The 25614-nt window shown below is 36.5% G+C and overlaps 1 protein-coding gene across 2 annotated transcripts in view; it reads left to right on the top strand.

The window, feature by feature from the left end:
* Positions 1–25614, top strand: part of LOC124539678 (protein Skeletor, isoforms B/C) — an 80625-nt gene that overhangs the window by 26722 nt on the left and 28289 nt on the right. For both annotated transcript variants that reach the window (XM_047117000.1, XM_047116999.1), the window contains exons 3-6: positions 7814–7998; positions 14265–14427; positions 18143–18270; positions 18486–18623. In XM_047117000.1, coding sequence (XP_046972956.1) covers positions 7814–7998; positions 14265–14427; positions 18143–18270; positions 18486–18623 — 614 coding nt within the window. The remainder of the gene's footprint in view (positions 1–7813; positions 7999–14264; positions 14428–18142; positions 18271–18485; positions 18624–25614) is intronic.

Genomic DNA, 25614 nt, shown 5'->3' with positions numbered 1-25614 from the left:
GTTACGTTGTATACGTGTTGTATGACTATCTCGTTGGGTCGGCTGGTCCCAAGACTTTGGGTTCAAAACCCAGAACGATGACAAAATTTGACTAAGTTTTTCTTCAAAACTATCGAAATATCAGTAACGGTTACGATTTGAATTGAAAATGTGGAATCCCCATTCTCAGAAAGTATATAAAGCCATCCGTCTATCGTTATATCTCTAAGAGGCATCCGTGTTTGTGAACACATTCGTGCACTAAAATATTTCATAATTGGCTTAGCTCTTAAAAATAGCCGAATTGCGGTCAAAAGGACTACAAATATAATGATAATAAAGTTGTCAAGTTGATAAGAGATATGTTATTATAAAAGTATTAAATATTAAGATTAATAAAGTAGACGAAAAATACAGGAAATGCATCTCGAAGACCGGACTTTAGATGTTTTAAAGTAATTAACTGTGTAAAGCTGACTGCAGCCGGCTCGCGTACACAGCGGAGATTAGCGGCGCGGGTCCGTCCAGCGCGCCGAGATAACCGCTTAAAGTATCCCAATGAATCCAGCATTATAACTAACGACACCAGCAACCTTATGGCGCTTCTGTTGCTTAAGATTTCTACACTTGTGTGTGATGGAATAATGAACAAACTTAGAAGCTAAGCAACGGAGCGAGTGAAAGGGACAAGTTTAGAGAGAGAGGTATATCAGAAAAATATAAGATGATATTACATATGACATAACGCGTTATGGCGCCGTACTTGTAATATCAATTTTTATACTAAGGTCCCGTACACGATTCCAACGTCTGACTACGTCTGCATAAAATAATGATATAAATGCCATCCAGTACACCGTCCTCGCCGATTTCGTCCGCGGTGCTCTCAAGGGAGACTCTTTAACGGCACAGGTCATACTACTTTGCATAAGTGTCACAATTCCCACAATTCCCAAATGTAATGATGGAATAGAAAATCAATACGTCCAGCGAATAGTAAGGCGCGGGGATTACGTGAAGAAAAGGTAACACTGACAACGTGTTAAATCTGCGTTTTTATTTAGTAACAAGTTATTGACTTAAATGAGGATTTTAACTTGTTATGTGCTCTTACAATTTACCCTCTATCCAAGGAAGGCGTAAGAGAGTAAATCATATAATCTAAATATAATCATGACATAATCTGTATTTTGACAAATTTGTATGGTATGGTATGTATGGTATTCAAACGCAAATGCGCCTCCGTTGAATTTTTCTAAAACTAAGTAAAAATAATCACAGAATCCATTACTCTGTCCTGTAAAGATTATATAAGGACTTTGCTTATAATGAAGGCTAGTTTATTTGTTTATCGTAGTTAGTTATAATGCCTTCTGTGTGAAATATACATCGATACCCACTCAGCGCTTCTTCCCAATTAGCTTGGACAATTATTGGCCGATACCACAAATTTATGTAAAACGCGTGAACGAACAAAATACGACTTTAATTTAATGTAAAAAGGTTTTATTTTGCTTTGGAATAAAATTAGCAGCAACGTTCCCTCGTTTAAATATTCTCTGTTGGGTGAAATGTATATAAATAAGTTTATGTGAAACATGAAGGTATCTTTTAGAGTGATAAGCGCGCTTCTAAAAATACTCGTGGAATTCATAGCTGTATGAAATATGCTCTTTTATTTTGTTTATTCCATCTCGTGTAAAAAACGGATTTTGTTAAAAGCGAGTGGATTATACACATAAACAAGTCTGTTGGAAACAGTTGTCGGATTGATTCACGATTATGAAAACGTCTTTATCAGGCAGTAGTTCTCGCCTATAACCGTACTTAGTAATTGCTTTATGTAATGAAGAAATAATTATGCAAAACCGAGTGGTAGTTCCTGAGTTCACCACGTCCGACCGCTCATTAAGTATGTATTTATAGACTAACTGCTCCGTGCGGTTTCTCCCGCCTCAAACGTTACTGCTCCGCGCTGCCGTTCGTAGCGTGATGTTATATAGTCTATCCGTTATATGATTTAGCCAAAAACTATTAAATCCTACGGTGCTAGAGTAACTACGGAGTTTCTTGCCGGTACTTCTCGGTATAATCTACTGTCCGAACGAATGGTAGCTTCACTTAATTGTAAAATGACGATTCAGAAGTGCTTGTAAAAGCCTACTTGAGTTTATTTTGATTTTGATGAACACAATCGAATAACTTCCTGAGTTTCATATTATAATTGAAAATACATATATTTAGAGGAGGCTTTTAAGAAAATCATTCTTAAAGTCTTTAAAGCTTTTGTTCATAGCAATCTCTCCATCCAAGCATGCGTCCGTATATATTTTTTTATGTGTAATAATTTTTGTGCTTCTTGACGATATAATTCTAACTATGGGTTGGTTACTTAATTACTTATATAATAAAATTTATTATTATTAATGTATCTTTAGACTTGACATAATTATTTTCTTTTATAGTAAATAAAAAACCAAATCAACACATTTTCATAGTTTACGCACTTTATTATATATCGACGAAGCATTATAAATTAATATACAACACTATCATGTACTATAAAATTTTGAAGCTTTTATTAGGACTGGGCTGATACTATGTTTTAATTCTTAATATATCAGCTATTCTTATTTCTACTCATTATTTTTATGTACATATATAGATATAAACGAATACTTCGCTCTCAATTCAAGTGTTACGAGTTACGCTAGTACCGGCCAATTGTATCGAAGCAAACATTTTAAAGTTAAGCTACTATGTTTATAACAGGGAAGCTATTAGTCTAAAATATTAGTTTGTTAAATGTGGAAAGTTTTGATAAGCGCCAGGAATAGTTGGCCCGCGTGCGCCGCGCCTTAATCCGAGGAGTCCGGGCCGTGGGATTGAGTTCAATTTTTAAGCATTTCTAATTAGTCATAATAATGAAAATAGTGTTAGCCTATAAATTAATTTAGATATCATATTTATAAATAAATCAATAAAGGTTGTGTGCTTTGTAGCTATTGAATTATATTCAGTATAGTAGTAATCAATGATATTCTAATAAACAGATATGTTATATCATACTAAACAACAGAAAAAGGTGTGCCGCGCTAGGGACCGTTTATTTTTGTTTATTTTTGCATTTCGTTAAAAGTAAAAAAGGTAGCTTGATAAGAACAAGAAGTAAAAGGGATAACTAGATGTTTTAATTACGCAAAACATATAACTACGTAATTATGATGTATTATAACGTATTACTACGTAAAACAACTAAAGGCAAACGTTCCAATTAGGACGTTTTCTAGTCTTCACTTTTTGCGCGTTAATAACATATCTGTTTACTACAACATCATTGGTAGTAATGAATACTTTTTGGTTGATATTTTTACAAATAAAAGTAGAAATATAATATTATTGAATCTGACAATGGAATTGTTAATCTGGGTTTAAAAAACGGAAGATAACGGATGATTGTAACAAAAACTGTACACATAAATGTTGTAAACTTTATTAAATATTGTTAATTTTATTTGATGTTCCTGTTTATCTGAAGCTGGTCTTCAATAGTTATCAAATAACTTAAAATTTTTCCATGTATTAAAAGGTATTCATTACTTACTATTTATGTTCCGTTCGTTGTAAAGGTAACTGTAAAATAAATGAATATGACAGTCAAATTGTTTTTAACTATCAATCTCTCAGCCCACTTTCACCGTTGATTGATCGCTACAGTTGACGTCTGGTTAATTACAATTACCAGCTTTCTTTTTCTATTCAAAACAACAAAAGTCTAAAAATCAATCTAAGTCAATGAGTTATGTAAGCTGTGTGCAATTATTATTTCGATTTTGCCCATACTTCGTGTATATAAAAATAAACTTATACGTGCCTTTAATTCATTTTTATTCTGTTATATGATATTGTTAGTAGATTGAACAAATATTATATATAAATTATGTAAGCATATTTGATTTGATACATATTTCTCAGAAAATATATAAAGCTTATACTTCATAAAGTATTGACTCAATATAATATAACGTTAGACAGTACATACAATAGACGTACGTACATACAATAAACGTAACATAGCTCCAGGATTAGATTTTGTTTTTGTGGTGTTGTTGTTGGTGTTTTTTCACCACGATAACCAAGTGGCACGAGGTCGGCCTTGGTCTTGTAAATATATTTTTAGTAGATTCGATTATTAGATGCTTCTATTAATATCAATTGAAGCGTTTGATTTAATTCTAGGATTAAAGAAAAGCTCAAAACCTGTCTGCGTTTAAGCTCGTCAATAGTTTGGAAGGCAAGCGAGTTGGAACGCGCTCGTGCCGACACTCGCCACAAGCGTTGTTTAAAATCAAAGCAAGAATTTCATACGAAACAAAACAACGACGCTCACGACTATATTGGAATAGTTCTGACGTCCGACGCGAACTACTCAATAAATCGGGAGCCAGCCTTAACATGCTCACCATACTAAAGGTTTCCTTTTAGGAATATTGAAAACAAGCATTACTTTTCAATCGTTCGTTACATTCGTTCGCGTGAACGGAAACATTCGTCTAGTTGACTGTTATATTCAATACATTACAGCTGGAATATTTCAAAGAAACCCGACATTGATCTACGTTTAGTCGAAGAAAAGGTTGATCGTTGTCACTACTCCAATTTGGTTCGTGCATAAAATTGCACATACACATTTATATATTTGCTAATATTAAGGTTTATTACTATTAACATTTGTTTTTAAAAATATAATTAAAATAAGAATTTGCTTTGAATATTGTATAGTGACTATAAGATAATTACTATTGACGTCACAAAAGCCTCGATCTCTCCTAATCACTGAACACATAAGTAATAACGAGATGTTATTTGCGAGATATGTTTTAGTTCAAAGAAAACGATTTACAGCAGAAACAAATAACTAAAGGGGTGAAGGCGATAATAATTAAAAAATAAATTGGAATACGAACGTCGCTGAGAAAAATGTTGCGGAACAGAGCAGTTCGCTTTAAAATAAATACGAGGAACAAAAAAGGACAGCAAGACGCCAACAGAGCGCCCTTCGGAAATAGCAAACGTTAAAGTATTTGCTGCTCCCGCTGAATCCACTGCAACGTTTAAACCAGACATATTTGTAATGCTCAGGTTGTTTAGGTATTGTTCACGAGCTCGACGTAACAGATTTTCATCTTCTACATTAATTTTAAACAACGTCTTACAAAATATTTCATTTTGATGCGAATAACATACTTTATATTTTGATGTTTGTTTGTATACTGGAAGTATTTTATTTTTATATAAATAAAATAAAAAAATAAATCGTCTATTCGTTATACTAATGACATAAAAAGGAGAGTTTTCTCTATTGCATTTATTTGATATATCAATAGATGAGTTTATAGACGAGTAATACCTTATAACGAAATGTTTATATTTCTATAACAAAAATATAAAGGATACGTGGATAAAGGCCTTTGAGGATATTTAAGAGGAGTAATTTAAGGAGGTTTTAAGGTTGTTATCCCGCTTGCTTCCCATGATCGCGCATGTATCGGTAGTAGGTTATGATTCGCACAGGTATATTAACTGGGATAGTTGAATACACTAGGATAAGTCGGAGCTTTAATTTGTAATCTTACGTTAATAATATGCGCAATTGTATTTATAAGACGAAACACATCGTCCTTTGTACAGGTTGTAATCGATGTTAAATCATTTTCAAATTTCTATGAACATGAAGAGTCTCGAGAATTCGTGGAAACTCTTTATTCGCTTTCTTGAATACATGTTATTATATTCCTTTGATCAGTCTCGCAGAACATGTTTTCATCATCTCTCCGCAGTCTGTGTCTTTAAGTATTCAATGATAAATACGTTTACATACATACATATATTTAATGAATAAAGTTTATATTACTATATGCGTGTCTGCTAATCATGTATTAAACCGAAGATCATGTCATTGTTTTTTATTAAAGTGGTCGACATCGCTTGTCAGGCACTGAAATACAAAACGTCACATCAAACGTCTAAAATATTACGTTTACACGATATTTTTTAATTTTGAACTAGAGTTATGGTATGCATTATGCCAGACTACTACTGCACTTAAGTTAATTAGAAAATTTATAAAACTTATAACAAGAAATCTAATGAACGAAGAAATGTTCATTGCTTGGAGTTCAAATGTGCTTCATATCAAATTTCATCAAATTCGGTCTAGCGATTTGGCAGTAACAGACAGACAGAGGAACTTTCACATTTATAATAAAAGTATATATTGCTCATGGAGCCGTGGTCCACTCGAGACTGACGCTTGTGTTAAGTTTCCTCGCCCCGCAATTCGCCCTTGCGTTAAGTAGTGGGGCGCGTCTTCTACGATTCATTGACTATTTCGTATAAAGTATTAAATTCTTGCTATTAAAAACAACTTCATTCATAACTATTTATACGTATTAAACAAAGGCTCAACATTTGCGTATTCTAAAGGTAAAGGCATATGTGGGTACTGAATCGCTAAATATTTACTTTATTTCGACTTACTATTTTTTATTACTATTTGGTAAAAAGTTTAAAATACAGTTGTATTGTCACGGCAATAAAATGTTCCAATACGATCCACTAAGACGGATATTTACACACGACTGAGCGATGAGTTTAGAGCGTCTTGATTGCTTTCGGCTGCTCTGGAGGTCGTGTCCCGGACTTTCGTAATATAGTGCGTCGCCGTCCGTGCGATGCGCGCTTTACACTTCGTTTACATTTCAGGGAGCTACAAGTTTTTAAATCTACTTCTATTTATAAAAATCAATCAAAATAAAAACATTAAAAAACATTCAAGGAGGCTCATAAAAGCACATTTAAATTATAATGTAACGTCAATAATTAAAAGCAAATCGGTTCGTAATAACCTACCAAGAATAACCTTTCTCACTCTTTTTCACCATTTTAATTACAGAATGCCTGTAAAAAATAATTAAATCTTTTTATATCGTGCCTGATCAATAAATACTTAGTCTCCGCTTTTTCACCTGAATATAATCTTGTAGTGCGGTAAAAATATACCTTATTTATCAATATATTTTTTAAATGAATTTTATTTCTTATATTAGCCAAGTTAAAAATAACTGTGAAATCATATTATAGGAATACCGCGCCCCAGGAAGGATGTATTAACTTTGCGAAGTCGGAATCTAGGTGTTATTAGTTTAGCTCTCAGTCGTGTCTCTATAATATTTTGTCATTTCAGTATTCATCTCTAAAATATCTCTTTTAGGAGGATTGTCACTAAAACCTTATAAGTTTCGATCGTCTCGAATCGAAAAAGGTAGAGGTTCTAATCAAATCTAATCTTCTTTAATGTATGTTCAGACAGATATAACGAGTTCTCGGAAAAGACAATCGCACTGCTCGATTTCAACGACTATTTGCTATTTAACTTGGTTATTATTTAGTCAAAATACTTATTGATTCGATGAACACATAATTACACGTGAGTTGAGGCTGACTGAATGCTAGGCTATAAACTCAGTTTCAATAAAGCTTACTTTAAACTGACTCAGTGGAGTGCCGCGTTGATCAAGTGGCTAATTTTTAAACCTTCTCCTCAAAGAGAGAGGAGACCTTAGCCCAGCAGTGGGAAATTTACAGGCAGAGAGTTCAAGCTATTAGTCAAGCTCAGAGACCGGGTACTAAAAGGATGTTATGTTTTTTATTAATAAATTTTTATTTACTTTGAAAAGCTCGTAGAGCCAGGGGCTCTACACCTGATTATACTATTTCTATATCTTTAGGTATGTATTTATATAATTTTCTATAATGAAATATTCTTCAACAGCTGCATACTTCTACGTGGGCACGTCGAAGTCACCGACCGCGTCCGGCTCGCTCCGGCTGCGCGACGAGCGGGGCAGCACGACGCCGCTGCGGCGGTACCGCGGGGAGGGCATCACGCTGTCGCTGCCCGACGGGAAGACGCTGCGGGACGTCAGCTGGTTCTCAGTGTGGTGTGACGAGTACTCAGTAAGTACATAAAACTAGTATTCAGAAACAAATATTACTTATTAAGATACTATTTTTCTCATAATTGTGTGTGTTCTGTGTTGAGAGTGGGTACGACTAACAACTCAAGATGTAGGAAACGCTTACATCATATATTTAAGTTCCTGTAAGAACGGTAATATTAAGTCTTTGCTACATACGAAAACATCATCTTTTGATGATGTACTGCAGTATAATAAAGGTACTCTATACTCTACAATTGCGGTTAAAGTTGTGTTCTCTATGATAGGCTAAATATTGAGCTGCAATAAAGATAACAGTGCCATATCCATTTGACCTAGAACACAATTGTGTTTCAAAACGACGTACACATCTGATATTATTTAAATATACAACTTATAACAATGATACTAAGAAAATATAACCATCCTAACATCCTAAGCATCCATCCCAAGCATTAGCTAACTAAAGGGGGCATTTTTTTTAATGTAATTTGGCAAACGAGCAGGAGGCTCACCTGGTGGAAATTATGTTATTTATTTTTATATAAATGAATGCTGTCCTGAAATTCATTAGAATATTTTTGAATTAAATGCCACTTCAAACACAAAGTGTACCTGCAACAATTTCCAGTGAAATGGCACAACAGACGAGCCGGAACTCAAGGCGAACGCTAACATAAATATCAAGTTGAGACGCAGCAGCAATGTAAATACCCTTCGAAATATGCAACTAACTAAACCACAACTAATATAACTATCTGCTCGTGTAGTGCAAACAGCGCAAGATAAACAGGCAGCGCCGGCCGAGTATTGTCTCCGACTTAGCGCGGCCCAGATCAACGGCGTTGAGATCGCTATCGCAGTCGTATTGAACACCAGCATAAAGACGCCTTGTTAAATAATACTCAGCTGACGTTTAGATTAACTCAGCTACTTTATTACGAGTAATTTCGATGATTATTTCCCAAATTTAATTTGAAAGTAAAGCTCAACTCAGCGTCGGTTCCGGTGTAAATTTTACCGAGAAAAACCATAACAGTTACGCTTTTTCATCAACGTAATTACATCACCGCGTTATTTTTTTCAATTACTACTCATTTTAAGTTTTTCTAAATAAGTGATCCGATTTTTTTTGTCTCGGTATTGTTGCCGGTCATCGCTTTGTCAAATGAAGTCTGCACTGATATTAAGAGATTTGTGATCTTGATACTATTGTAGTGGACTATGAGTTGTTTTGTATATTGGTTTTAAGCCCCCGTAAAATATACGTAACTGTTGTTTATATCTGATATTTTAGAAATTTCATCATCGTCATCTATGGAGAGTTTTAAGTCAGATTACTTTGAATGGTTCATTACGGGTTTTTGCAGCTTACGAGCTTACCTTGGGTTCTAATTCCGGGATCGTCCATTACAAGGTCATTGGGTTATTTTGTCAAGAATTCCCAATAGTTTAATTATTGTATCTCAGAAAGTAGGTAAAGTCTTGCATTGGTTTATGTTTCACTTAGTGCAAGCCGGTTCGGGTAGGTATCACCTATTAATCTTATATTCTATCGCCAAAGAGCAATGCTTTGTAGCAGTCTAGGTTGAAGGATAAATGAGTCAAAAGGACGGCAGACGCATTTTAGTTATCAAGGTGGTGCATTGGCAATGTGTATCATTAATTCCTGTTACAAAAACCGAAAGTGTACAAAGATCTCTTACATACGAGATCGCTTCTATTAATCGCATGGAAATTAGATATTATTCAGAGAACAACGTATTTATGTATGTGTTTGAGTGGGTTGACCCAAAATAAGCGAGTGAGTATATAGAATTAATACGAATCGTCATAACGCCCATTAACAGCGCCATAACCGACACTACACTTAACTGCGACGCACATAACGCCACTTAGCCGAATGTCACTTAACGACGGAACTCGAGTTTAAAGGCTACTGAGACGAATTACATATTTGCTTTCAATTCCAACATTAAGCAAATAAAACTGCCTTAATCATTCATAAGATAAATCAATTATATTATTATAGAGAAATAAGTTGTCCATCATCAGAGCAAACTACCCCCATAAGGAGTGGAAGGGCAAGTGTAATCGAAATAAATTAAGTGTTCACCAGTGGTGAACAAATGACTTTTAATCGAATATTGCTGATTCAAGCTTAGACAAGCGTATCCAACTTTGCATTGCAATCTGCATTATGTGAGGAAACTTTACTGTAACCACCAACTCGAATTGTAACACCGTGGTGGACTAAGCTACAAGCCTTCTCCTCAAGATCAGTTACTTTTGATAAAGCAGGGTTATATATTAATCAAAATTTGAGCGAATAAAACCTCATGTCTCCAGAGGCGTACATGTGCACGATAACTACCCGAAGAAAATAATTATATTAAAAATAAACATTATATTCGGAAACTTAATATGAACGAGTGCACAGCGGTTTAGTTAGTTAAACCGGCAAACGAAAACTATCGGCTTGTCTTCCCCCGAGCGCCAGGAAGCGTTCAGGTCGGGTTGGACGTCTCCGAGGGGCATAAACAACGGCAGACAAACGCCAGCGCGCTCGCCGTGAATGACGTGCCGAGATAAACGACCAGTATTTAGTTGCTACGAGTACAAGCGGTTATACAGCGAAACTATTGAGAACTTAGAAATGATAAATAAAAACATAGAAAAAATAACGAATAATTAAAATTATTCATTTCGGGTTACGAATGGGCTACGAATGTGTTCACGAGTCTCGTGAACAAGACATTCGTAGATAATGTCGAAATATGGAGATCCACCGAACAAAAATAAAAAGACATGGTAAATATCCCGATGAAAAACTTTGATAATAAAAATAACCATGTTAATTTAAAATCTTTTATAAATAACGAATAAATTCGGAAAACCACGAGACATATCAAAACACCCGTAAATAGGATGTAATTACACAACTTCGTTGTTTCAATTCATTTTTTATCTGTATTTTATCTGTCATAGGCCTGATGTGGGTAAAACTCTAGGATTAGTTTGCATTTGTTAGAATGTTTATAATCTATCAATAAAACAAAAAGAAGGCAATTTATTTCTATTTTATAGCTTATAAAGGAATTATTATTCTGATCTAAAACATGTTTCTTTAATTAATTTTATTAAGGAAACGGAGAAAATTACCCTGATGGAAAGTTGCCGCTTTTAGAAATGTAAACTATACGTCTGGCTGACGCCCCATTCAAACCGGAACACACATAAAGTATTATCGACGAGTATTACCCGGGCGGCTATGCACGAACTGTCTGTACCGCCTTAGCGACGTGTGTTTATGCAGATTAATAAGGATGGAAATATAAGGCTTTGACAGGTGACAGGACTCAACTTGACATATTGATTATATGTGTTTAACTATTGTTTGTATGAAACTAACAATCAAAGCAAAGATACTGAGAAATTCATATGGTGGAAATCGTGTGTGATGTGTTATAAATGTACCCAAAACATTGTGTTTCACGTACAATGCTGCAGCGGCGACGGCAGCTTACGATAGAGATTGGCTGCGTGAAGTATCAGCCGTCACTTGTGACCTCAACGCGCCACTAAACGCGGGAAATAAGATGTTATGGCGCTTGTGCCTTTTGGTACACTAGAGCACCGATACTCAGTATTGCCATTTGGAGGTAGATTATATGACGTGGGATGGCATAGTTAATATCTTCGTATGTGATAAAGTCCTAAGACACAATTACGAATGAGCGCCACCTCGGTGCCATAAATAATAAGGCGTTGCTATCTTTCATTAACAAATGTTCCTTTTATTATGTAAATTAGCAATTAAAGAGTCACACACTGTAGCGAACGCCGAGTACACATTTATTTATTCCTTCTAAATACAGCGTGCTTGTTATTTAATATTGTACAGCGCACAGTGTTGTACTTTAAATTATAAATGCTAAAAAACGCTCTATGTACTTGTAGCGCGATATTTACGGCGACACTGATTTATTTCTTTAAAAAACTGTAATTTGTTCGGAGAAGTGCCTTTTCAATTACATTTCAATTTAAAGAAACAGTTTTTTTTAAATAGATCAAGTGTACGGATACAAGTTTCGCCTGACAGGAAGTGGCCCCCTCGCTCAGAGATATTTGTGCAGTAATAAATATTATAACGATTACAGGATATACTTAGCATGGCAGATGTGCCTCATAATATGTTTGGGTGGGATTAAACTCTCGAGGTGCAGAGATCATTCGTCCTCCGCTCCCCGAGGGTAAACTGACTCGCTGTCAGACCGGCGAGCTGTCTGTCTAAGTAACAGCAACGCCGAGATAAACTGTACCGATCAAATGAACACAGCTTCATACCGAGCAAACTGTACACTAGTAAAATTTTATATTTATTCTTGTCAAAAAATATAATTATCATTAACAACAATAAATACAAGTATAATTAGGGTATTGAGATATTAGTATGCTTTCAACTGACATTTGTGGTTCATACTTTTGTGGATAATATTTGTACATGAACGGACGTTTACATAAAACGTACAAATGAATTTTTTTAATATATTATCTGCTGTCTTTTTTCAAATTCAAATTATCTCTATATTAAAATCATTCAACTCTTTTTATAAGAGAATTTTAAAGTGATGTTAGATAGTGTATTTAGTAAGGATTATATAGAAATGAAATAAGGTTTTTTATTTATTCAATACATCGGTACGTGAGTATATTGAATAACGGAAATATGGAAAAATAAAGCGTGTCTTTACAAGTGTGCATTGGCACGGTCTGTTTTCGTAGCTCGCAAATATCGTTCGGAAAACTGTGTATAGAATTACAAACCACATTTAAAAAATACACAAAACATCCGAGGAAAGCATCCGCCTAGCTGTGGGACATTTCTTTTATTTACTTTTGGACATTGGCGTGCAACCGCAAAATATACACAGCGCATATTGTCTCGACTTCCCAGCCGCGTGTTTGTTACTCTTTGATTGTTAATTATATTTCAATCGGAGAGCGAAGCACAATGCGAGCAGCGATCAAAATAATAACGAGAGCCTCGCCGATGCCACTCGAGCGCAATCTCAGGGGAACGCAAACAATGCGAGCGAGCGAATGTGATGTTTACCGAGCACTGAGCACGGAGAGAAGCGAAGAGATGAGCACTGCTAAATGGATTAAGTTAACGCTTTACTAGAACAATGAGATGTTATTAATAGTTGCACCGCCAGCTCTTGTGTATTCAAAAGTTTTTGATCTTTTCGTACTTCATAATAAATGTCGAGAATATATATCTATAGTAATGAATAAAGATAAGTTCTTTGTAATGGTAAAAGAAAAATAACTAAACGAACACACATAAAGTTTTCACCAGAAGGTATTAGTATGTAACATAACTTCATAAGTAGCTGCGCTTCGCAGGTGACACCAGTGACGTCACGAGCGGGAATTTCATGATATAAACGTGTGAAGGGAAACGTTTAAATTCGCAGGGAAATCAATGTCCGCCCGCTTTAAAACACGCCCTCAATTACGGGTATTGCTTGTTAATGTTGATGAAATTGTTTCAACAATTTTTACTTTTTTATTTATTTTTAAAGAGGAGGGAAACGCGCTTTCATGATATACGACTTCATATGCGATTGTATAATTCATGACTTACTATAAATGTTATCTGTGTAAATATGTTTTATCGTTTTATTTTACTTTTACTTAGTATAGGTAGGGGTAGGGCTTTGTCCCGTCTGGGTGGGTATCACCCACTCATCAGCTATTCTAATCAAATCAAATCAAATCAATTTATTCAAGTAAACTTCACAATGAAGCGTTTTTGAATCGGCAATAGTCAAATACTACCACCGTTTCGGAAAGCAGCTTCTAGCGAGAAGAAACGGCAAGAAACTCGCATAGTTGCTCTTTTCAAATAAACACATTTACAATGCTGTTATTGACAGTAATTAGCGTCCTATGATGGAACCCGAGCCTAACTCCAGGCGTTTCTCTCTAAAAAGTACTAGAGCCAAATATCAGTCCTTGGTATTGTTGTGTTCCGGTTTGAAGGGTGAGTGAGCCAGTGTTACCACGGGCACATCTTAGTTCCCAAGGTTAGCGGCGTATTGGCGAAGAAAGGAATGGTTAATGTCTATTACAGCGCTGTTGTCTATGGGCGGTGGTGACCATTTACCATCAGATGGCCTAATGCTCGTCCGTCAACCTATAGAATAAAAAAAACGTCAGCAATACGATTCAGGTGTGTATACAAAGGATGTCAGAATAAAAAATCATGTAATCTCGCAGGTGAACTTCGGGTCGGTGGACATCCCGCGCTCGCTGGAGTACCCCAAGCCCGCGAAGGTGGCGGCGCTGCGCGGGGTGCACGGCGTCTCCTCGGACGCCATCGTCGTCGTGGACGCGCAGACGCTGCTCATACCGAACTTCTCCTACGACGGGGAAGCCCCTGGTATGTTCACTTTATCTGTAACAACACTATATATCGAAGTAAGCCACTATTTTTGTGTGATCTATTTCTTTTCTAAGTATAATACTACATTGGCCTTCTTAACATGTAACTCATATGGCCATTGAATCTGACGTGAGTCAGAAGTAATTCTTGACACTAATTTGTTATAATATTATGAGACTAAGGAAATATGTAAAGTAACAGCCTGTAAATTTCCCACTACTGGGATAAGGCCTCTTCTTCCATTATGGAGAGGGTTTAGAACATATTCCACCACACTGTTCCAATGCGGGTTGGTGGAATGCACATGTGGCAGAATTTCGGTGAAATGGAGACACATGCAGGTTTCCTCACGATGTTTTTCTTCACCGCCGAGCACGAGAGGAATTATAAACACAAATTAAGCATATATATATAGGGGTGCTTGCCTGGGTTTGAACCCGCAATCATCGGTTAAGATGCACGCGTTCTAACCACTGGGCCATCTCATGTGTAAATGATCCAACTTTTACAATCGATTTCATAATTCCCATCATCGAATTTAAACAAATAGTCGAGATACATTGTATACAGCCATTATAACCACGAACCAGGTTCATATCCTTACATCTTCAAACACTTCGAAGTGAGCTATTTAGAGAGATATCTTTTAATTTATGTAAACACATTCAAAAATATAACCTGAGATACTAAGAGATATTATCCGAAACCCGCACATAAGAATCTTATAAAACGAATATTGTAAATGTCAGAAAGTAATCAATGAGAGTGCATCATCTCGCGACAGCGCGTTACTGATGTTCTGTGAGGCGAATAATATTCCTGGTGGTCGCTACAACTGGCTCGCGGGAGATTGTCCAACTGACAGCGGAAGGCTTAATACAGCCACGGCCAGGAGGCCTGTACTGTTACCTGGTGTTATTAATTAGCATATATTTAAGAGGATCCAACTATAGATAGAAGATGTGGCTTTTTCCCGATGTGAATCAATCGTTCCGTTGTATCGCAACGAAACGAAACGAGATAGATTTTATAATTGGTATCGCATTTGCAGAGATCACGTCTTCAAACCGATGACCTAGTTTCTCGTCTGAAATATCGGACAAAGATCCATACAACGATAAAATCTGATTATACTTTATCAATACCGCATATGAGAACTGGGACACCACCTAAAATGGATTGAAATATTTGATGATGTTAATATATTTATGCAACTCATTGATTATGTTGCGAAATACGAATACAATAAAGAAACATTTTATCCAAAATTTGCATCTTCGGATGGCACACCTTAACCTCAGCTGACCTGAATATTAAATTTATGCCTAATCCTTGAATCACGTGTGTCGCAATACCCAGCGTGTTCGCAGACGAATAAGAGAAGCATCCGCTGCACCAAGATGGCCCAGTGGTTAGAACACATGCATCTTAACCGATGATTGCGGATTTAAACCCAGGCAAGCACCACTGAATACACATGTGCTTAATTTGAATTTATTTCAAACATTCTATATAATAATAAGTAAATAATAAATATGAGACAACATCACATACATTACTCTGATCCCAATAGTAGCTGAAGCACTTGTGTTATGGAAATCAGAAGTAACGACGGTACCACAAACACCCAGACCCAAGACAACATAGAAAACTAATGGTAATCTACATCGACTCGGCCGGGAATCGAACCCGGGACCTCAGAGTGGCGTACCCATGAAAACCGGTGTACACACCACCCGACCACGGACGTCGATAAAAGAAAACATAGTGAAGAAACCTGCATGAGTCTAATTTCATAAAAATTCTGCCGCATGTGTATTCCACCAACACGCATTGGAAGAGCATGGTGGAATGTGCTCCCAAACTTCTCCTCAAAAGGGAGAGGACGCCTTAGCCTAGCAGTGGGAAAATTTACAGGCTGTTGTTGTTGTTATATCCGCTGCGATCGAGACCGCATCCTATCCGCATCACAAGCCCCGGCGCCGGCACGATCACATTTAATGGCAATTTAGCCGTCGTCGGGTTAGCGCCGCAGTCCGCGCGGCCCGCATTCGCGTCAAATAACAATAGAGAACTTTTTTCATTTTACTACTATTGCTGAACGCATTCACTTTTTAAAGGCAATTTCACGACCCGGGGTCCAATTTACCCAAAGCTGCACGGGCTGCTTTTAAATTGTATCAGATTTCGCGCTCGAAAAGTAAATGTAAATTATATACGAGTACGCAAACGAGAATATGAAACGGAGTACTCCCCTCATTTATCTCGCGGGACAATCGTTATGTTCATGAAAATAATCTGAACGATAAATCGGCTCTTTAATATTTATTTTACATAAATTGGATTTCGATTCATGATAATTATGATCACATCATATCTTCGTTTTGAGTTAAGCATACGTTTATATTAATATAATGAACACCGTAGCTGGGATTAAAGCAGTGCGTATTCTCATTTATATTATAAGTATTCGAAATAGTTAAGATACCTACATTTTATGGTACAATATCAGCGGTGCAAAAATCTTCACGTTAATTCTAGCCAGAATTTATCTCCGACGTCCCTCCTAAGCCCCTTTTAGAACTTTAAACATTACACCTCATTCTGGAAGCCATGTCGGCAAACTGTCTTCATCCGGCTCCGATATGACGGTAATTTGCCGAAGCGTGAACATAACATTATTCAATATAAAATTGTCTAAGAGGCCGTTTACACGACACGAGTTTTCACTTAGAAAATCGTGAACATGATTAATTATACGATTATTCATTCGTTCAGTATTGTTCAATACTCAGTAGGAGTACAGTTACTGCTGCACAAGCGCTCCTCTTTTGTCTCATGATTAGAGCTTATTTCACCACAATGCTTCGCTTCATACTGCATCCGATCTTAGTCTGGGCAAATAACTAGACGAATCGAGTCAAAGGCAATTTAATTGCAAACTTTCTTAGTATAGCTTCATAAGAAGTCATATTTTCTCATCCACTTAAAAAACACCAACAACAGCCTGTAAATTTCCCACTGCTGGGTTAAGGCTACCTCTCCTTTTGAGGAGAAGGTTCATATCCACTTAAACGAGTAACATAAAGTTTATCTGAGCGACGGCATCATGCGGTGCGGTGTCGTGACGTGTGCAGGGAGCGGGGCTCGATAAGCTCCAGCCATAGCGATTGCCTCCTGCCGGCTGCCGGCGGCGAATGTATCGGCTGTGATCAAACCAATCCACTTTATAATACCCCGCCGAGATATGATCGCGATATACACGGCTCCGCTTTACCACACTTGGTTAAACGGAATTTAGGTTAATATTTTCTTGGAGGTCGCTCGAGGAGAACATAAATCAATTGTAGAATAGCTTTTCGCTTCGCTACGGCAGACATTTTTCAAAGGAGGAATTTGTTCGACGAGTGAGAAAAACACTCGAATGCATAACATCCTTGATTGACTGTTTGCTGTAAAAGATAAATATATAGAATATATTCACCGATTCAAAAACATTATGTATATAATATTGTACCAATATCAAACAAATGCTAATAGGTATGCCAAACATACCCGTTTAGAAAAATTTTCGTCTTTCATCCAAAAGAATGGACACATATTTTGTTAACACACAGTAGAGTATAAAAAATCCTCACCAAATGATTGTTCTACGTTTGGATAGTGATTATTACTAATAGTGATTATTAATTATATAATAATATAACAACAGATGCCAAGTTCTGGGTGGGTCGCGGCGACAAGCCGTCCCCGCAAGGCATCCGCATACCCGACGAGAACGGCAAGGAGTCGCCGCTGCGAAAGTACGACAGGAAGACGATCGTCCTCACGTTACCTGGAGTGAGTACCCTCTTATACTTTATATACCACCTCATGTAAAGAGAGCAATCCGTACTACACATTGTATATAGTAAATTACAAATTTATGTATTTCTTTGCCGGCTTAATAATTTGCATCGTAACTGATTTAAAAGTCGACTATTGCAAAAAGTAAAGAGCCTTGTTGATGCTACTCTTGAGCAGAAATAAAAATTGCAATTAAAACTTGCCACCAGGAACTGACGGTATTCGACATCGGCCACTTCGCGGTGTGGTGCGAGGCGTTCACCGTGAACTTCGGCCACGTGGTGCTGCCGCGCGCCACGCTCGTCAACGTGCCGCCCAGTCTCAAGATGCTCGGAGTTTCCCCGCAGGTTTGTCAGCACCCTTATCTTTTGCACTCAATTACATAATGGATTTAATCACTTTAAAACAGGGAAACGTTTTTGAATGAATTGCAATATTTCATTTTAAGGAATTGTTGCTTCTCATAAATTCCATTCAAATTGAGCTTAACGTCTCTGGTAGAAGTGGCGACAAAAATAGCTCTAGGGAATTGAACCTGCGACTTTATTATTTACATATACTAACTAGTTAATACATCGTCCAGATATTAATCGTTTCAGATTAAATAATAATAATTAATTATAGTGAACCTGATGGTAGACATTTCCTATCACCCATAGACAAAAATATAAAGAAATATACAATACATTTTACAAGATTTATGTGTCGCCATCCTAAAGATCTGGGATGTTTTTACACTGCCTCACTCACCACTCTTGTCGGATTGCGCTAATTCGAATTTCTCGCACTGTTGGGTCAAGCGAGGTATTAGATGACAGATATACCCTAGATCTTTTATAGGTATTTCTAAAGACAATATTCCGAATATAACAGAGAGTGACGTATGTAAATAATCGACTGTGATCGGCTTTATGACTTGAGCTTTAGAATGTATCAGAAATTTGGATTTAAATTACCACATCAAGGAAAGGGGGAACCTTTTAATATTAAAAAGTATTAGATTGAGAAGCGTTAGGAGCGTAATGGTTTCCGGGTCGCCTAGCGATGTAAACAGTCGCAAGGCCGACCTTACCCCTTGGGCTATTGACGTCCTAACTTAAATATGAATATTAGTAATTCCTTATAAGGGATCATTTTCACTTTCATATTTCTTTTTAAATTTATAAAAATTCAACACGCAGTTCTATTCAGTGATGCTTGCAGGTTTCCTAAAGATGTTTTTCTCCGACGCCCGAACACGAGATACCTTATAAAGATAAATTAAATACATAAAAAGCTGGGACTTCAAGTATAAGGCAATATTTATTCCTATAAATGCTAGCAGACATACATTGAAAATAACGTTCACTCAAGTAAATATACATTTGCAGAATGCTGATCAAACAACGTAGGATTGATTGAATAATTTATTAATTTGTCAGTTTTTCTCATTAGAATTTTCGTTCATGTGCGGTGACAGACTGAGAGAACGACAAGGCAACGTCTAATTTTAACGTCTCACAATTCAAGTAATCCACTACAAAAGAATAAATCTGTACTAATATTATAAATGTGAAAGTAACTCTGTCTGACTGTTGCTCTTTCACGACCAACCCATCCAACCGAATTTGATGAAATTTGGTGTGATGCAAACTTGAATTCCAAGAAAGGAGACAGGCTACACTTTATGGCCAAACACATGATAACCAACCCCTAAAACACAAGCGACGCCGCGGGCGACAATTAGTTATTAACACGCGAGTATTCGTTTATAGTAATTCACTTGTTCTGTTAAGTTAATGTCACTTGAAAGTGGACCACGGTCATCAGCACACGCGTCCGTTATTTATGAGTATCGTGTAATATAAGCAGCAGTAATAAATGATTTTATTTCACGATCAACTCCATTAATTATAATTGCTAAGTCGTGCTTGATATCTTCGAGATAATAATTCAATTTAGTGTTTAATTCTCTGTACCCTGAAGTTACTGCTATTATAAAGCCTCTGTGATGCCCATCCTGACCTTTTTCGTCAACTAGCCAACTTTGCAAGAGATACGATAGCGTATGGCAGTGTATGCGGCTATTATTATGTCTTATAAAAGATATTTTTGACCAGATTACTGTTCTAACCGTTATTGTTAATTTTTATGATATTGTTTTGGCGTGGCGGAGTAATAACTAACTCAACTAACTAAGTATTCCTTATATTCCCTTCTCACACACCCTTCAAACCGGGTTTGTTGGTATTTGGATGAATGAGTACCTATCCAGACGAGCTTGCAAAAGCCCAACCACCAACTTTTCGTTATGGCTGTTAAAACTAGTTGGCATGATTAATTTTGTTACAGCGAAAAGAAATTGTTATTTTGACGGGACTTTATACAGCAATGTCATTGTCAATTTGTTCGAAATGAAATATTACGAAGTTAATCCGGGATTTAAATGAAAATTTACAAATGGCCGTCAGAGTTTACAAATTGTATCAGAAGCATTCTCGTGACGCGCACGCAAACAGCTCTAAACGCAATTACACGAAACCGCAACTGGTTCGAATTACATTTTAGATATATTGTCCCAAATACGCGATCACTATACAATACTGCTGATACGTTCCCTGTGTTTGTATCTTAAAAAAAAATATTTTGAGAATTTACCACCCATAAGTTGTGATTCCACATTATGGATTTTACAATTTTTATTTTTATACCAACTGCAACAGCTTCACTATAGACGATCTGGTATAAAGTTATAACAAGACTAGCTAGGATGAAATCTTAACCTCGTTCCACAATCATACATTACATGAATGTAATATGTCATATAGATTTTTTTTCTAACATACTATTTTTTATAATATATTGTTTTCACAAGTTCATAAATATGGTCTCATCAAGCCTGAAAAGAACTAACTCAAATCATAATCTAGATAAAATTTTTAATCAACCAATGTACTAAAAAAAACCAATAATGTTTATGTTATAATACATAAATAAAATTTTAACAAAAAGAAAAACCGACTTCAAACAAAACAGTATTTTAAATAAATTAAAATGCACTAAAAAGTAATAAAAATAATTGCATATTTAACACATTTTTAGAGTCCTCCTAGGTAAAATGAAATGAAAAATATTAGAATACTTAAAAGTCGATTTACGATTATATAACGTAGTTATAGTTTTTGTTATATTTGGAGCCGGTGTCAGCCACAGGCACACGCTTCAACAATCAAAAGAAAGAAGCGATGTAAGAAACATTTCTTAAAGTATTCTCGTATTGTTTTTTGATAGGTATAGTATAGGGTTGGCTGACACCGACTCCAAGTATAGCAATAATTATAACTACATTATATAATCGTAAATCGACTTTTAAGTAGTCTAATATTTTTCATTTCATTTTACCTAGGAGGACTCTCAAAAATATCTTAAATATGCAATTATTTTTATTACTTTTTAGTGCATTTTAATTTGTTTTAAAATACTGTTTTGTTTGAAGTCGGTTTTTCTTTTTGTTAAAATTTTATTTATTTTTTGATTTTAAGTGAGGCTGATGTAGACTAACATTTTTTTCTTAATATGGATATATATATTAAGTGTGCCGTTTATATGAATCAGAAACTACTTCAGGAACAATTTCAAAAGAAACTTTCGAATAAAGCAAAAATAGACTTTCGAAAATGCGGCTTGAATACGTCATGCGGCATAAACTACAAGGTACCACCCTTCAATGAGCTGTAATCGACCTCAGTAAAATAACTTTGCAAAAGAGCTATTCGTATGCTATGTCGTACATCATATGACATCACATCATATACACAAAATTTAATGAAAGACAGAAAGAAATTCTGCCCCAAATCGCACCCTAACTGTAAGCCGTTTAGGAGTTCCGTCAATACATAGTATAAAACAAAGTCGCTTTCTCTGTCCCTATTTCTTTAAAACTACGCAACGGATTTTGATGCGTTTTTTTTTAATAGATAGTGTAATTCAAGGGGAAGGTTTGTGTATATAATAAATGAACAATATAGTAAAGAAACACTGACAATTTTAGAAGTTTGCAATATGATGTCGTAAATAAACAAATTCTTTAGTACATTTAGTATCAGTATTGCACCCGTGAGAAGTCGGGGCGGGTTGCTAGTTGATTATAATATTCGATTATGACAATTACATGAACATAACCACGTTCCGGAAGGTGATTCAAATATCCAAGTAACCCATAAATAAAAGATTCGACCGAGTATTGCTAACGTGCTCCTCAGAATTGTTCCGTTCCCTCCCGTTCCCTTAATTTGTCATAGATCCTGTGCTCAGAACCTTACCAAACTTTCACCAAACTACCCTTAAAGTATATCCTTTATAATAAAAAAAGAATCATCGAAATTGGTTAACGTGATTTTGAGTTATTCACCTATTTGTCGCGCATATACATAATGCAAATTTAAGACTTATGTCGTTTTCATACGGATACCATCGTCGGAAAAAAATTTAAAAAAAATGGGACCCCACGGGAAGCATTACCTTTCAAACAAAAAAAAAATATCAAAATCGGTCCACCCAGTAAAAAGTTATGAGGTAACAAACATAAAAAAAAAAAAAAAAAAAAAAATACAGACGAATTGATAACCTCCTCCTTTTTGAAGTCGGTTGATAAATATTTCAAGCCGGTGCTAAGCTTTTGAACCTCTTTGATCTTTTGAGACTGTTACATAATGTATCTTTAAGCAAGAATTCGTTCGGTAGTTTTAAAAGGAGAGGTCATTAGCGTTTGCCCGATGAGAGCGCATCCTTGGTGCTCCGGGTTAAATTAATTAAATCACATTTGCTGGAATCGTTTGGACTCGCTCCAAGCTGCGGATTGAGGAAGAAATGACTTGAACAGTCCAAATGTTTGCGGATGCTTCATTAGGGAATGTAACTCCGGGAAATGAAACACCGATTACTATACGAGCGTGGCTTGCAGTGGAATTCATAGTTCCGTAGCTATTACAACCATAGGCTGTCATTTAATTGAATAATTATTTTTTTAAGTTATATGTACTTCGTTTAGAGTTCCTGTATTTTTACTAGTAGACTAAAGCAATCTCTTTGCAATCGAATATCCAAAAACCATAAGTATTTTGTCATTGTTTAGGTATTTTAAAAATATATGTAAAAGCGAAATACCATTGCAGTGGTAAATCACAAAATCTCAGAAACTATAAAACCTGCAAACTTTAAATTTGGCAGGAGACTTTACGAAACTTCACTAAGAACGGTAAAATGGGAAGTTTGTGTTCTATAAATTTCGCGCCGGTAAAGCCGCAGCGAGCCTTAATGTAAAATAATTTCTAACAATGTAATTTGATAAAAATATTTTAAAAAGTGTTTTACACATACATTTGTATTATACCTTAAACAGTTCCCGGCATTCCCGGAATGTAATTATCATATTTAATTACGGCTTAGTGTCTTCAAACTATTGTTATTGTAAGGCATTCAAACTATTGTTGGGCTGAAGGTTACCTCATTAAAACGTTTAATATACACAGTTACGATCACTTGTGTAGCAAATAAATGTATTTTTAGTATTTTTGAAAGCGGATATTTCTCGTACACCTCCTGTTTATTGTTTTATTAAAATACTTTATTACACCTGCTTGTATTAATATCGACTATATGTATATTATGACGTTTAATATCCTTTTAGAGTATTCAATATAAGTCTTCAGATGCGAATCGAGCTGAGTGAATATATCGTAAAAATTCTTCATATCTCTAATAAAACCTATACAAAAAGTTCAATTTAAATATCCTTATCCTAGTATGGGTAGCTGATAAACTTAATTCGTAAAACATATATTTATTTAGTTGCACTAACCAAAAAAATCATGTGTATGGAATTTACACGAAATGCTAAAAGTGTTTTCTACCGCCATCTTATCAATACAGGACCCAACGGTTATTATTTAACAGTAACAAAAGAATATACTATTATATACAAATACAGTTACGGTATAAAGTCTCAAATAATAACGAACCCTCCCCTCCCTAACAGCGTCGGAGTACTCGCATCAGTTAACGAGATGATATTATCACATCTAGCTTGAAGTTCCAATAATGTAATGCGCTCAAAATTAATAATGAAATTCAAAGATATCAAATAAACATTAATTACAATACGAACGACAGTAAGCAATAAATTTTATAGATGTGCAATTAATACGAAGTTCCAATTGGCATAAAATAATCAATAAACAAAATGCTGGATTAATTTAACTCCGACAGACATCCTCCGTAACTCGGAATAGCCTTCGCGCGTGACGGCGATTGTGATTGATTTGCAAATATAATAATTTAGTAACACGTTCCGAATAAACACCGCGAATCTCTCGCGCCGGTCGTGATGGAGCGCGGCTGCGGCGATACGTCTCGGGCTAATTGTACGCACACTTGATGCAACCTCTTTCATCAAGAACCTTTTTTGATTGACACACATACTCGAAAGATCCAACGAAATTACAAACTTTCAAAATAACTTAAATATTGCGCACTGTGAAGTAACCATTCTTGAGAGAAGTTTAAAGTTCATCAATGATTATCATACTCTACAAGTATCAAACATAACGTCAGAGCAACGTATGTGACAGATCACCCAACTCCATACACCACCCATCACCCATCCCATAGGATGTCGCTCTAGTCTCTGAGCGGAGCTTTCCTGTTGCAGAGCCGCAACAAGGCGCTGTCCGGAGAGACGACACGCGCCCCCTCCCGCTCCCGCAAGCCCCTCGCTCGCCTCGACGCCACCACCTACCGTCCCTCGCACCTCCGCGCCGGCCCCCCCGCCACCCTCGAACAGCCGGCCACCCACGCGCACCACCGCCGGGCGGACCAGTTCACTCCGCCTCAGCACCAACTAATCCCGACCGATACCCGATCCAAAGATAAAGACTTTGAAATACAGCGCTCGGAGGAGATAGAGCAGGCGAGCTTCGAGCCGGAGTACCGAGATGATTTACAGAACTATCAGCAAGTGGAACGACACCGCCAACAGGGTGCTGCGGAACCACGAGCGGTAGACCACTCGAATCAGAGACAGCAATACCAAATTCAGAACAATCAATACCAGCAGCAGTCCCGAAATCAATTGTATCACAATGCGCAGCTTCAGCAACCCTTCGACCGCGCGACGGAAGACCTGCTGTATCAGCAGCAGTTTTACGAGCAGCAGCGCCGAGCGCTCGAGCGAGAGTTGCAACAGTATCGCCAAGCTCAGTACCAACAGGAGCCGCTGCAGTACCACCTGCTCCCTTACAACCCCGAACAGTCCCAGGGAGGCAGGAGGAGCTCCCGCGCCGTTGACCTTGACCCAGTTGC

This window comes from Vanessa cardui, chromosome 23 (assembly GCF_905220365.1).
Source record: "Vanessa cardui chromosome 23, ilVanCard2.1, whole genome shotgun sequence".
Taxonomy (NCBI): Eukaryota; Metazoa; Arthropoda; class Insecta; order Lepidoptera; family Nymphalidae; genus Vanessa; species Vanessa cardui.
The sequence above is the reverse complement of the archived record's forward strand: the minus strand, read 5'-3'. Positions and strand labels throughout refer to the sequence as shown.